This window comes from Chenopodium album, chromosome 10 (assembly GCF_948465745.1).
Source record: "Chenopodium album chromosome 10, dcCheAlbu1.1, whole genome shotgun sequence".
NCBI lineage: Eukaryota > Viridiplantae > Streptophyta > Magnoliopsida > Caryophyllales > Amaranthaceae > Chenopodium > Chenopodium album.
The window spans coordinates 12,947,107-12,960,664 of NC_137843.1; the positions used below are offsets into that span (position 1 = coordinate 12,947,107).

Sequence of the window (13,558 nt, forward strand, 5' to 3'; positions counted from 1 at the left end):
TTGTGTGTTTTTCACGATATTTAAGAAATATGAGGATAGAATGGATGAAGTACGTTAATAAAAATGAAAAGTACAATTATAGACAAAATTTAGAGAGAGAAAGTGAAGAAAAGTACAAGGCATGTGCAAAATTCAATGGTAATGTAAGAAGTAGAATAAATAAAGTTAAAGAGGTGAGGGTATAATGACCTTTATATATTATCTAAAAATGAAAACAGTAACAATATTTTGGCTCTCTAAAATAGAAAAACAGAAACCATATTAGGGGACAGAGGGAGTACTTATATATTACAAAGCATTACACATTTACACACACATCTAACACTATATTTGGGTTCTTGAGCAAATAAAATAAAATAAAATATATTCTAACGTTATATAAGAAGTACCAAAACTTTTTTCTCAAAAAAAAAAAAGGGTGCCAATAAATCTTTAGAAAAAGACTCAAGTTAAACATTGAGGCGATATTTAGGAATAAGTGCCAAGTTGTTTGCCATGGACATGACAAGGCCAAACTTCTCTTGCATGACTAAATTGTTGAAAGAAGTATTATCAGGCATGTGCCAATCAAAGGAATGCACCAATGTAGACAATATTAGCTTAACATTTAGTAGACCAAGTTGCGTACCAGGACATCTCCTTCGACCAAATCCAAAGGGTGCAAGGCGAAAATCTTGTCCACTAATTATATCAACGTCGTTAACCAAAAATCTTTCAGGATGAAATTCTTCATAATTATTTGACCATATTGTTGGATCTCTACCAATCGCCCATGCATTTAAGAAAATCTGTGAGCCTTTGGGAATATAATACCCATCGAATGTAATTTCTTGCATGGCTTCATGTGGAGCAAAAATGATTGGATATAGGCGAAAGATTTCTTTAATAACTAGGTCCAAGTATTTGAAATTTGGAACATCTTTCTCCTCCACCATTTTATTTTTTCCTACAACACTTTCTATCTCTTGTTGCAATTTTCTCATTTTCTCTGGATGCTTTAAAAGAGATGCAAGTGCCCACTTAACTATGTTGGTAGCACTATCAATTGCTGGCACAACTAGGTCTATTAAAATGGCTTTTATACCATCCCTCTGAATGTCATATGATGCTTTGGTATTGTCGTTGTTGTTCATCAATGACAACATTACATCTACCAAATCTCTATGAGTTCGTTGCTCCTTTTTTGCTTCATCTTCATGGTTGCAGATGATTTTCTCCAAGACATCATCCACAATCTTCATAAGTTTTTTGATGCGTCTTTTTAGCCCCTGATAATTCCATAATAGTTAATATAGTTAATGCCCCAAACTGTGCTTGATTTATTTAACTTGTATAGGAAAAAATGCATGGGCATCTACTTATTATAACACTAGTAATAATTAAAATATGATTTGATTAATAATTAGCATTATTTATAAAAAGCTCTACTATTTCTAATGCATTAGTTAATTGTTTCCGAATGAGTAAGATTTCAATATAACAATTCTAGTGTTATCATAGTAGAATTATATTTGATCTTATATTATAGCATTTTTTTTTTTTTTTTTTTTTTAGTTTTGACTTCTATAGTAGATGTAAGCTTTTGATTAAATAAATTAGTTAACTTTAATTAGTTTAAAAAATATGAGGTGGATAAAATTTAACCATTTTCTTAGTTTAGAGACTACATGTATGTACTTTTAAATTAACCAGTAAAACATTGAATGCATCTATGTTCGACCTCCCGCAAGAACAATTAGGAAGAGACTAGAATCTAACTATCAAGAACTAATCCCTGAATCCAGATTAGCCCAAAGGAAGAACCGGATAAGGAACCAAAAAAAAAAAAAAAAAAAAAAAAAGAGACAATGCTTGAAACAAACCTGAGGATCAAATGGTGCAAGGAAAGGCAAAAAGTCAGCAATATTTAGGGTTCCTGACAGTCTCAAAGCCTCAAGGACAGTAGCTCTAAGAGCCAAATCGTTCTTGGGAGCTCCATACAACATTCTATATATCAACTCCTCAAGGACACCACCAACACTAGCGCCAATATCTACGGCTTGATTAGCTTTCGAAGCAGCCATCAATGAAGTCATTAGTTTACCTAATTCCTCCTCCCTCAACCATGCGAATGACTTAATTTTTGAAGCACTCATAAGCTCCATGACACATAATTTTCTCGCATTTTTCCAATACGAACTATATGGTGTGAAAATAATTCCCTTGGAATTATATGAAAGGTCATGAGAAACCTCGGACATAGGCCTCTTTGCACAAAGTACATCGTGATTCCTAAGAAGGCGCTCTGCCATTTGTGGCGAGGAGATCACAATGACGTGCTTGGAGCCAAGCTTTAAGTGCATGATAGGTCCATATTTTTTGGCTAAGTTTTGAAAGCTACGATGTGGGAGGCTCCCTACTAAGTGAAGATGTCCTATGATGGGTAATTTTGGTGGGCTAGGAGGTAATTTTGGCGTATTCAATGATTTTGATGAGGGCATAATCGTAATTTTATGTTTAAGTAGTTGCATAAGTGATCTCCATGAAGCCATTAGGCTAAGGAAGAATACAACGATGGTAATACTAAGGGACAACATTATTATTGCTGTTTATGTTTTACCAACAAGAGTATCTTAATTGTTTGAGAGTGAGGGATAGATCAAATGGTTAGACATTTCCGGTTTTAGGAGATCCTGAGGTTGATTCTCACACCTGCCCTTTGTGACTCTCTAAAAACACACACACACACACACACACAAAAAAAAAAAAAAAAAAAAAAAAAAAAAAAAAAAAAAAAATTAAAAAATTAATTGTCTGATTGTCATGGGTTATGATGAATCATATATGTGACATTATGCTGAACCAGGACAAACCAAGTATAACCTGCCAACTGATTATTATAAAATGGTGGGTTAGAGTATTAAAGGTAGTTGTTTCTACGGAGTAATTAATACGGAGCAGGAAATTTTGTGAAAAACTACCTATTATAGTGTAGAATTTGCGAGAAACTACCTATTAAAAAAAATGTTGTAATTGACTACCTAATTTTTGAAAAATATTGTAATTTACTACCTTAGGCCGGAATATGAAATTTGACCAAAATTGTCCGGCGTTGACTTGGTCAAGTTGATTTGGGAAAGAAAGAGGTCATTAAGTGTCACGTGATGGTCACATGACCAAGTCAATAACGGAGAATTTTGGTATAACTTCATATTCCGGCCTAAGGTAGTAAATTACAAATTTTTCAAAAATTAGGTAGTCAATTACAACATTTTTTTTAATAGGTAGTTTCTCGCAAATTCTAGACTATAGTAGATAATTTTTCACAAAATTTCCTAATTAATATTTTTCCGTATCACGTAATCCACAATTGTCTTTAAAAATATACTAGTTACGGGTGGAGCTGGAGAAGCATTATTGCGGATGACTTACCATAGATGAGTCATCACCAGCATACTTTGACTAATCCTTACTTGGTTGAATAAATACGAGTATAACTATTTAAGCACGTGGAATGAATTATACGAGTAGAATTAGTAGTGTTTTGGGAGGGAGTAACTAAGGAAGCATCACTAGGGAAATGACATTTGTGGACGTTATTTAGACATTTAACAAACTGTAAGGACTATACTTTAACATATAATTTGTTTCAAAAATAAAAAATACTTTAACATTTAACACATTTTCTCATCAGTCATCAATTATTTGATAGTTAGTTGTCATTATATTTATTAATAAGTAGAGAATAATATCACATCATGATATTATTCTTGATATGGAAAAAGAATATTATCATGATGTGATATTATTCTCTACGGAGTACATTATTAAGTTGGTTAAAATAGGAGTTTAAAATGACCATTACTATTTTTAAATCATATTAGTTGATTTTTCCTTTATTTTAAATATTTGGTCAAACTTCTTTTTTAATTCATTTTTTTTAAATTTATTTTTTGATTTTTCAAAAATATTTTATTTTATTTTCATAATTATTTTATTAAAATCACTTTAAAATAAAGTTTAAAAATAACGTTTAATAAAAATAAATTAAAGTTAAAAAATTGTACATCATTGTTCTTCAATGTTCTTCAAGGTTCTTCAATCTTCTTCAAGATTCTTCATCTATGGATGAAATTAACCACTAACTTATGATATTTGTCCCTTAAATTCACTCACGTATTGACAAAGAATGAACTTATGCACCAATCTACACACCATCTACAAAAAAATTTTGTTTTCGAAAATCGGGGTTCGCGGGAATTTGAGTTGTTTCTTAATCCTAAATAATACATTTTAATTAGACAATTTCAATCAATGATGTGAAATCTGCGATTATATATATTCGTAAATCTTAAGTTTTTCACTTTTTCGATGATATGGGTTCGTGGAGCAAATCTTGGAAATCGTAAAATATTTTCTTCAAAACCTTGTTTGATGAAAAAAAAAAAAAAAGATGAAATTTTAAATCTTGTTTTTGTAATAAGTATTCACCAATATGCTAACATGACATTACTTATTATAAACAATTTTATTGTTTATTCGTCTAATACCATAAAAAGTTTTGTAATCATATTGAATGCTATGATTATGACTTTTGTGGTTACATTATTTATGTTATCATCAAACATTTTTATTAGATTATCAATGCAAATTCAATTTAACTATTAATAATTTATCTAAATTACAATGAAGACTTTAACATGTTAATTATCAACAGAATGAAGGTTATGACTATAACATTATATGTCATTACATTACGAAACGATATATGACTATATGTCAAGCTTATGTCATAAAGTATTTATATAGAAATAATGTGATTCAACTAATTAAATACCAACGAACAATGACCTATGAATTATTCATATAATCTGGCACTAGTGTAATTTTTGAGAATTAATTAAATATACTATAATATGGGTAACTTAACAATTGATGTCTAAATGTCTCTAATACTTGACAAAAGTTTGTTGGGCCTAACTTATGTTACATATAAATCTTACAATATGTCAATTTAAAAAATCACAGCTTAATAAATCGAGTTATTATAATTAATTAATTATCATCATAAATTGTATCCCAAAAAAAAAAAAAAAGCTATAATTAAGCTAAGGCTAAGGAAACAAACTCAACAACCATGACTAAGTCTAACAACATTGTTACTGTATTTATAAAATAACAGGTGGAATAATTATCTAATTAATCCTTTTTTTTTTACAAGAATTATATAATTACTCCTTATTACTAGGGGTGAGCAAAAATTCAGGGTACTCTAACTTGGAACCGGAACCTGCTCTGAACCGCGGGTTCTATAACCGAAACCTATTGCAACAGGTTCCGGTTTCGGGTAATAAAATTTTGGACCCGGAACCTGTGGGGTACCTTGTTAGTATATATTCCCTATAAGGTACATGAAATATGAACCTATCATTTAAGCCAAATTATAACAGCCCTATATCAAATTTGTATAAAAGCCATTACCTACCTCTCTCCCTCCTCTTATTCATTTTTCATCTTACTCTTAAAGGTTTAATTAATGATATTAATATAAGTATTTGTAATTTTGTATTAAATATTCTTGAAAATCAAGTAACTATTAAGCTTACTTTGAAAGACAGGGTACCCTGTTACGGAACCAGAACCTGCAGGTTCCGATTCCGGTTTCCATTTTTTAGGAACATGTTCAACACGTTCCGGTTTTGGTTCCTATTTTCAAGAACCTGTTGCAACAGGTTCTGATTCTGGGTCCTGAGATATTCACAGGGTACCCTGCTACGCTCACCCCTACTTATTACTAAAGTCATTGAATATTGTTGTCTTATTTTAGTTTAAAATTTATCAATGTTTTAGGGTGGTTTATTTGTTAGGAGTTGTTAGAATAAAGTTTGATGAAATGTTTTTAATTTAAAAAAAAAAAAGATTATGACAAATAGTTGTCCCGCATATACTTTTGTATGCCTAAACCAATTTAGAAGATTTATCTCCTAAACAAGACAATAGATTTTATAGTGTAATATTTTAATGAAAATTTTGACATTTGCTACCATTAAAAACACCATACATTGCATTTACTATTGGTTTAATTTTTTTTTTTTTTTTTTTTTTTTACTACCACCCAAATCACACTTTGTTAAAATTAACTACTTTATATAATTCAAAACTATATTTTACAAAACCCTACTGTACAAAACTATGTTTAATCCAAAAAAACAAATATAACATTAAAAATTCCGTCTTTGTTTTTTTGGATTAAACATAGTTTTGAAGTAAAATTTTCATGATTTTTCCCAGATTTTTCTAACAAACCCAGATTATCGAAAAAAATGAAAATTTAAGATTTTCAATTACATATGATCAACGATTTTGCATCCTTTGATTGAGATTGTCTAATTAAAATATATTATTCTAGAATTAAAACAACAATTCAGATTTGCACAAATCTTGATTTATGAAAACAACAAAAAAAAAAAAAAGATTGGAGATGGTGAGTGATTGAGACATATGTTCATTCTCCGCTGATTAGTGAGTGAATTTAAGGTATAAAGATCATGAATTGGTAGTTAATTTCATCCATGGATGAAGAACATTGAAGAACGTTGAAGAACGTTGAAGAACATTGAAGAACAATATTATGATTTTAATTTTCTTAATTTAATTTTTTTCTACTTTATTAAAAAAATTAATTTTAAAATGATGATAATTAACATGTTTTCTTCATTAAGAGTAAAAAGAAGTTGTGCAAGAGATTTGGAAAATAAGGTATTTACTTTTAAAGTAAAATGGTACTTTAATAATATTTTGCTTTACTTTTAGGAAAATTTATAAATTACCACCCAAAAATGTATCCATTTTCAAAATAACCACCCATTTAATTTTTTATTTTATTTTACCACGCCTTAAATTAAAAAACTATTCAAATAACCACCTATTTCAAAATTTTGGTGGAATTATGTTATGTGGACCCACCCAAAAAATGGTAAATTATTAGAAATTTTGTTTCAAATTAAATATATAAAAATTTACCAATAAGAGTTAGCTCAAGTGGTAAGCAACTTGATGTCGCTTAATAGAGGTCTTGGGGTTGAGCCTCACCGTATGCAGAAACTCTTGTTAGGAGACTCACCTACCATAAAGCCAGGTTTGCTACTCGAGTCGGATTCGGATATAGTCGGAGTTAAACTCTGGTGAACCGGGTGGAAAACCTTAAAAAAAAAATCTAACAATTTAAAATTAAATGCGGAATGAATTGGGGGTTGTTAAACATCGCCCTCAAATTTCCAGGTAATGCCCGCAAAATAATACTAAATTTACGAACTTACCCTTATATAAACAAAAAATACCATCTTTAATTCAACCACTTTCACCATCACCAACCACTTCCCTCTACCACTCCAGAAACTTTCACCACCGATCAACCACCATCAGCACCTCCCTGTACTTACAAATCACCACCACCTACACTACAAAAACATCCCAAAAGTGTAGATCTACACATCAAATCGCACGATAATGCTGAGGAAGCGCGTCAAAAGGAATTTTTTTTTTTTTAATTTTCTGAAACAGGCAGAAACGCCTAATTATTTCGATATCTCTGGGAGGAAACGCCCAGAAATTTCGAATCTTCGATGGAGGTTCGTAATTTCTAGGCGTTTCATGTGGAACTGCCCAGAAATTTCGAACCACCATCCAAGATTTGAAATTTCTGGGCGTTTAGCTGCCTGGCTATGCGAAATAAATGGGTGTTTTGCCCATAAAGTACTTTTTTAACCCACAATTGAAGCTATTTTCTAGTTAGTAATTAATGAGTTTTTGTTTTTTTTTTTAAAAAAAAAAAAACAGAGGAAATCTTATTAATTGGGCAAAGCAGCCAGAACAATTACGAGAGCCTCATGACATTCATGAGTATAATCTTCAAGCCACGCATTTCCTCATGATTACTACTCACTAATACTTCCTTCAATTGCTAGTAATAATATTATTATTATTTGTGGAGAGTGAAGGTGGAAAGTTGAGGTAAATTTGGTTAGTTTTATAACAAGGGTAGAAACGTATTTTCTGATATAAATGTGGGCGTTATCTGAAAATTCGAGGACGATGTTTAGCGTTTCACAACGAGGGAGTTTGTGGATTTTCACATTTCTTTTCTCAACCTAGCATTTTCTTTTTTTATACGAGCAAATAGAATATAATTGCTGAACTAACTAGGCATAGCCTAATTACAAATTTTATACAGAGGCGGTTTTTGAAAACTTATCACTATGTAACTTATCCCCAATCCACTCAGTTTCATCTTCACTTATTTTCTTAGACTTTACATCTAACCCTATGTTTTTTTTTATTATTGGTAATATCTCTTTTTTTTAATTTAAACCTACCTTCATTAACAAATCTATCTATCTATTATCTATTATTAAAACAGAGTATGATGACATCATCACTATCCACGTGTCGGTTTCTTAATAAAAAATTTCCCGTCTAAATGCAATAATGATGTCATTTTTTTTTTTTTTTTGGTGTGGAGGCAGAGCTATCCTATTTAATATTTTTGAAATTTAATTATATTAGAAGCCTCCTCATTACAACTATCAATTTATCGTAGGAAATTGAAACAATTTTAAATAGCTAACTTATAAATGACCTCTTATATTCATGTATAATAGCCATTTTTTTAAAAATGTACAAATTACAAATAGGTTTTATATAAACCGTGCATGACACGGTTTCTAACCTAGTCATTAACTATAGTTTAGGTTTGTTTTTTTATTTTACAATTAAATTATTTTATAAATAATTAAAAAAAAAATTAAATCCACCCATCCCTTCCCTATCTGCCATCGATCAACCTCCCTTCCGACATCCCCCTTCCCCCGTTGCCGGAATACGGCAGCCGACACCCCTAGTCCCTTCCCCCCTGCCAGCAGCCCCCTCCCATCTGCCATCAATCATCATCCTCTTCATCCATCCATGAAACTTCTTCTTCTTCTCCTCTCTAATCATTGAAGACTAAGTCCAAGCTAAGGTTGAAGACAAATTGATCGTATACCACCATAAAATTCGTATGAAATTGGTGCTGATGAAGACTATAATCATTGAAGACTAATTCCAAGCTAAGGTTGAAGACAAAACTTTCAACCATTGTTTCCTTTTACTTAGTAAGTTTTCTTTACTTGATTGATTAAGAATATTAATTATAGGAGATGAACACGAAAAAAGACATATTAGGATTTTGTATGATTAGTTTTGATTGATTTATGGGGTAAATTTTGGGTTTGGTGTGATTAATTTTGACCGATTGTAAATTGGGATTTTATTTGATTAAGTTTTATTCATTTTTAGGGGTAAATTTAGTGTTTTTGTGTAACCAATATTGAATGATTTAGGGGTAAATTTGGGGTTTTGTTTGTTGAATTATAATTGCTGTAGTCAAGAATTCAATTGGGAATATTTGGGGCTACATGTATGAAAACATGTGAAATTTTGTTTGCGGAAAACAAGTGATATTTGTGTGGTTTGAAACCTAACACCGGTCCTACTCTCTATAATTAATATTAAGATTTGTTTCAAATTATTTTTATATAACATCTTATATTGTTAAAAGATGATATACTCATACGCATAGTAAATTACATAAGTTACATAATGTAAAATATTAAATTATTATATAATAACAAAAAAAAAAAAAAAATACATGGACAAATCCCACTTACAAAGATTAAATTAAAGTAGCCACGTGAGAGGGGGGTTAATTTTATTATAAAAGAAACGTGGCCAAAATCCGGTGGAATCTCCGGCACTAGAAATAGTATATGTCATTTTGTGCACCTAATCCTCAAAGTTTGTGCTGTTTATTGCTCTACTTAAAGTTTGTTCTATTGAGAGCACCCAAGCAATATTTTGTGCTATTTTAGCCAATTTTGCCTAACTTCAATTATCATTTTCAAAAATAAGTAATGTACACGAAACTCCCTCCGTTTTTAAATACTTGCCCCACTTTCCATTTTCAGCCGTTTTTAAATACTTGCTCCATTTCCTTATTTGGAAAGTTTTTCAATATTTATTTCATTTCTCCTCCAATTTTCTTAATTTCATACTCTCTCCTCCAATTTTCTCTACTACTTGTATTTTTTATAAGTTTTTAATCTTCCACCTACCCCACTACCTCCATATTTTATTTTTTTCTCCAATTTCTCCTAAAACTCCAGGCATGGAGAAATGGAGCAAGTATTTAAAACGGAGGGAGCATTTCATAACTATTAATACCAATAAATTTTTCCTTTTATATTACAACAGATTTTAAGCTGGAAAAAAAAAATTATTCAACAAACCAATAATTTATAAAATTTCTAATCAACGAACAAGGAAAATGTATAAACTAATATCAATTAAAAAAAAATATACATAATAACTTTTTCTTATAAAATTAATGTCAGTACTATATATTTAAAAATAATGTGAGAAATATGTGTCAATTAATTTCATGCATTAAAGTTTAATTATGATAATCTTTCAATTAATAAGTTAAATAAAAATTATACTACTATCCGCGCATGCACGGGATCTATACTAGTATGTGTGTGTGTAAAGCAATAATGAACAAAATTTAGTAATAAAGAAATTCTATGATTATTCGAAAAAGAATAAGCACAAAAGTTGTGTAAAACAACCAATATAATTTCAATGCACCCATCACATGGATATAAAACTAGTACTCCCTCCGTCCCATAATATAGTTTCTGTTTGTGTATTTTTCAGGATATTTAAGAAATATGAGGACAGAGTGGATGAAGTACATTAATAAAAATGAAAAGTACAATTATAGACAAAGTTTAGAGAGAGAAAGTGAAGAAAAGTACAAGGCATGTGCAAAATTCAATGGTAATGTAAGAAGTAGAATAAATAAAGTTAAAGAGGTGAGGGTATAATGGCCTTTATATATTATCTAAAAATGAAAACAGGAACAATATTTTGGCTCTCTAAAATAGGAAAACATTTACATACGCATCTAACACTATATTTGGGTTCTTGAGCAAATAAAATAAAATAAAATATATTCTAACGTTATATAAGAAGTACCAAAACTTTTTTCTCAAAAAAAAAAAAAAAGGGTGCCAATAAATCTTTAGAAAAAGACTCAAGTTAAACATTGAGGCGATATTTAGGAATAAGTGCCAAGTTGTTTGCCATGGACATGACAAGGCCAAACTTCTCTTGCATGACTAAATTGTTGAAAGAAGTATTATCAGGCATGTGCCAATCAAAGGAATGCACCAATGTAGACAATATTAGCTTAACATTTAGTAGACCAAGCTGCGTACCAGGACATCTCCTTCGACCAAATCCAAAGGGTGCAAGGCGAAAATCTTGTCCACTAATTATATCAACATCGTTAACCAAAAATCTTTCAGGATGAAATTCTTCATAATTATCTGACCATATCGTTGGATCTCTACCAATCGCCCATGAATTTAAGAAAATCTGTGAGTCTTTTGGAATACAATACCCATCGAATGTAATTTCTTGCATGGCTTCATGTGGAGCAAAAATGATTGGATATAGGCGAAAGATTTCTTTAATAACTAGGTCCAAGTATTTGAAATTTGGAACATCTTTCTCCTCCACCATTTTATTTTTTCCTACAACACTTTCTATCTCTTGTTGCAATTTTCTCATTTTCTCTGGATGCTTTAAAAGAGATGCAAGTGCCCACTTAACTATGTTGGTAGCACTATCAATTGCTGGCACAACTAGGTCTATTAAAATGGCTTTTATACCATCCCTCTGAATGTCATATGATGCTTTGGTATTGTCGTTGTTGTTCATCAATGACAACATTACATCTACCAAATCTCTATGAGTTCGTTGCTCCTTTTTTGCTTCATCTTCATGGTTGCAGATGATTTTCTCCAAGACATCATCCACAATCTTCATAAGTTTTTTGATGCGTCTTTTTAGCCCCTGATAATTCCATAATAGTTAATATAGTTAATGCCCCAAACTGTGCTTGATTTATTTAACTTGTATAGGAAAAAATGCATGGGCATCTACTTATTATAACACTAGTAATAATTAAAATATGATTTGATTAATAATTAGCATTATTTATAAAAAGCTCTACTATTTCTAATGCATTAGTTAATTGTTTCCGAATGAGTAAGATTTCAATATAACAATTCTAGTGTTATCATAGTAGAATTATATTTGATCTTATATTATAGCATTTTTTTTTTAGTTTTGACTTCTATAGTAGATGTAAGCTTTTGATTAAATAAATTAGTTAACTTTAATTAGTTTAAAAAATATGAGGTGGATAAAATTTAACCATTTTCTTAGTTTAGAGACTACATGTATGTACTTTTAAATTAACCAGTAAAACATTGAATGCATCTATGTTCGACCTCCCGCAAGAACAATTAGGAAGAGACTAGAATCTAACTATCAAGAACTAATCCCTGAATCCAGATTAGCCCAAAGGAAGAACCGGATAAGGAACCAAAAAAAAAAAAAAAAAAAAAAAAGAGACAATGCTTGAAACAAACCTGAGGATCAAATGGTGCAAGGAAAGGCAAAAAGTCAGCAATATTTAGGGTTCCTGACAGTCTCAAAGCCTCAAGGACAGTAGCTCTAAGAGCCAAATCGTTCTTGGGAGCTCCATACAACATTCTATATATCAACTCCTCAAGGACACCACCAACACTAGCGCCAATATCTACGGCTTGATTAGCTTTCGAAGCAGCCATCAATGAAGTCATTAGTTTACCTAATTCCTCCTCCCTCAACCATGCGAATGACTTAATTTTTGAAGCACTCATAAGCTCCATGACACATAATTTTCTCGCATTTTTCCAATACGAACTATATGGTGTGAAAATAATTCCCTTGGAATTATATGAAAGGTCATGAGAAACCTCGGACATAGGCCTCTTTGCACAAAGTACATCGTGATTCCTAAGAAGGCGCTCTGCCATTTGTGGCGAGGAGATCACAATGACGTGCTTGGAGCCAAGCTTTAAGTGCATGATAGGTCCATATTTTTTGGCTAAGTTTTGAAAGCTACGATGTGGGAGGCTCCCTACTAAGTGAAGATGTCCTATGATGGGTAATTTTGGTGGGCTAGGAGGTAATTTTGGCGTATTCAACGATTTTGATGAGGGCATAATCGTAATTTTATGTTTAAGTAGTTGCATAAGTGATCTCCATGAAGCCATTAGGCTAAGGAAGAATACAACGATGGTAATACCAAGGGACAACATTATTAGTGTTGTTATAGTAACAAGAGTGTTTTTTTCACAGTAGATGAAGAAGTGTATATATAATAGAAAAGACCCCTACTAGTGAAGATGTCTTATTTCCTCAAAAAAAAAGTGAAGATGTCTTATGCTGAACCACGGTATTTATAGTCAATGAAATCTAGCACAACGTGTGAACTTTTTTTTGAAGAAGTACAACGTGTGAACTTTTGGTAAATAGATGGTATATAATATAATTTCAACACTAGTTATATAAAACAATGGTCCCAAACACTAGATGCAATCAACGTTTTAAATAATTTAAACACTAGTTATATAATACAATGGTCCCA

The 13,558-nt window shown here is 31.0% G+C and overlaps 1 protein-coding gene and 1 pseudogene across 1 annotated transcript; both read right to left on the reverse strand.

Moving 5' to 3' along the window:
• Positions 1 to 449: 449 nt before the first annotated feature.
• Positions 450 to 2,531, reverse strand: LOC145564839 (cytochrome P450 CYP736A12 pseudogene; annotated as a pseudogene).
• An 8,363-nt stretch (positions 2,532 to 10,894) lies between these two features.
• On the reverse strand, positions 10,895 to 13,317 carry LOC145563603 (cytochrome P450 CYP736A12-like). The gene is made up of 2 exons (XM_081624050.1): positions 12,516 to 13,317; positions 10,895 to 11,934 (listed from the first exon to the last, which is right to left on the reverse strand). Exons 1-2 carry the CDS (start codon positions 13,227 to 13,229, stop codon positions 11,116 to 11,118), a joined length of 1,533 nt encoding a protein of 510 aa, XP_081480176.1. The 5' UTR covers positions 13,230 to 13,317; the 3' UTR covers positions 10,895 to 11,115.
• Positions 13,318 to 13,558: the final 241 nt, after the last annotated feature.

Bases quoted from the DNA above. Each gene is read 5' to 3' on its own strand.
- LOC145563603 (XM_081624050.1), bottom strand. From the start codon at position 13,229: ATGTTGTCCCTTGGTATTACCATCGTTGTATTCTTCCTTAGCCTAATG. The intron at 11,935-12,515 runs GTTTGTTTCAAG...TGGAATTATCAG, and splicing joins TTGCACCATTTGATCCTCAG to GGGCTAAAAAGACGCATCAA.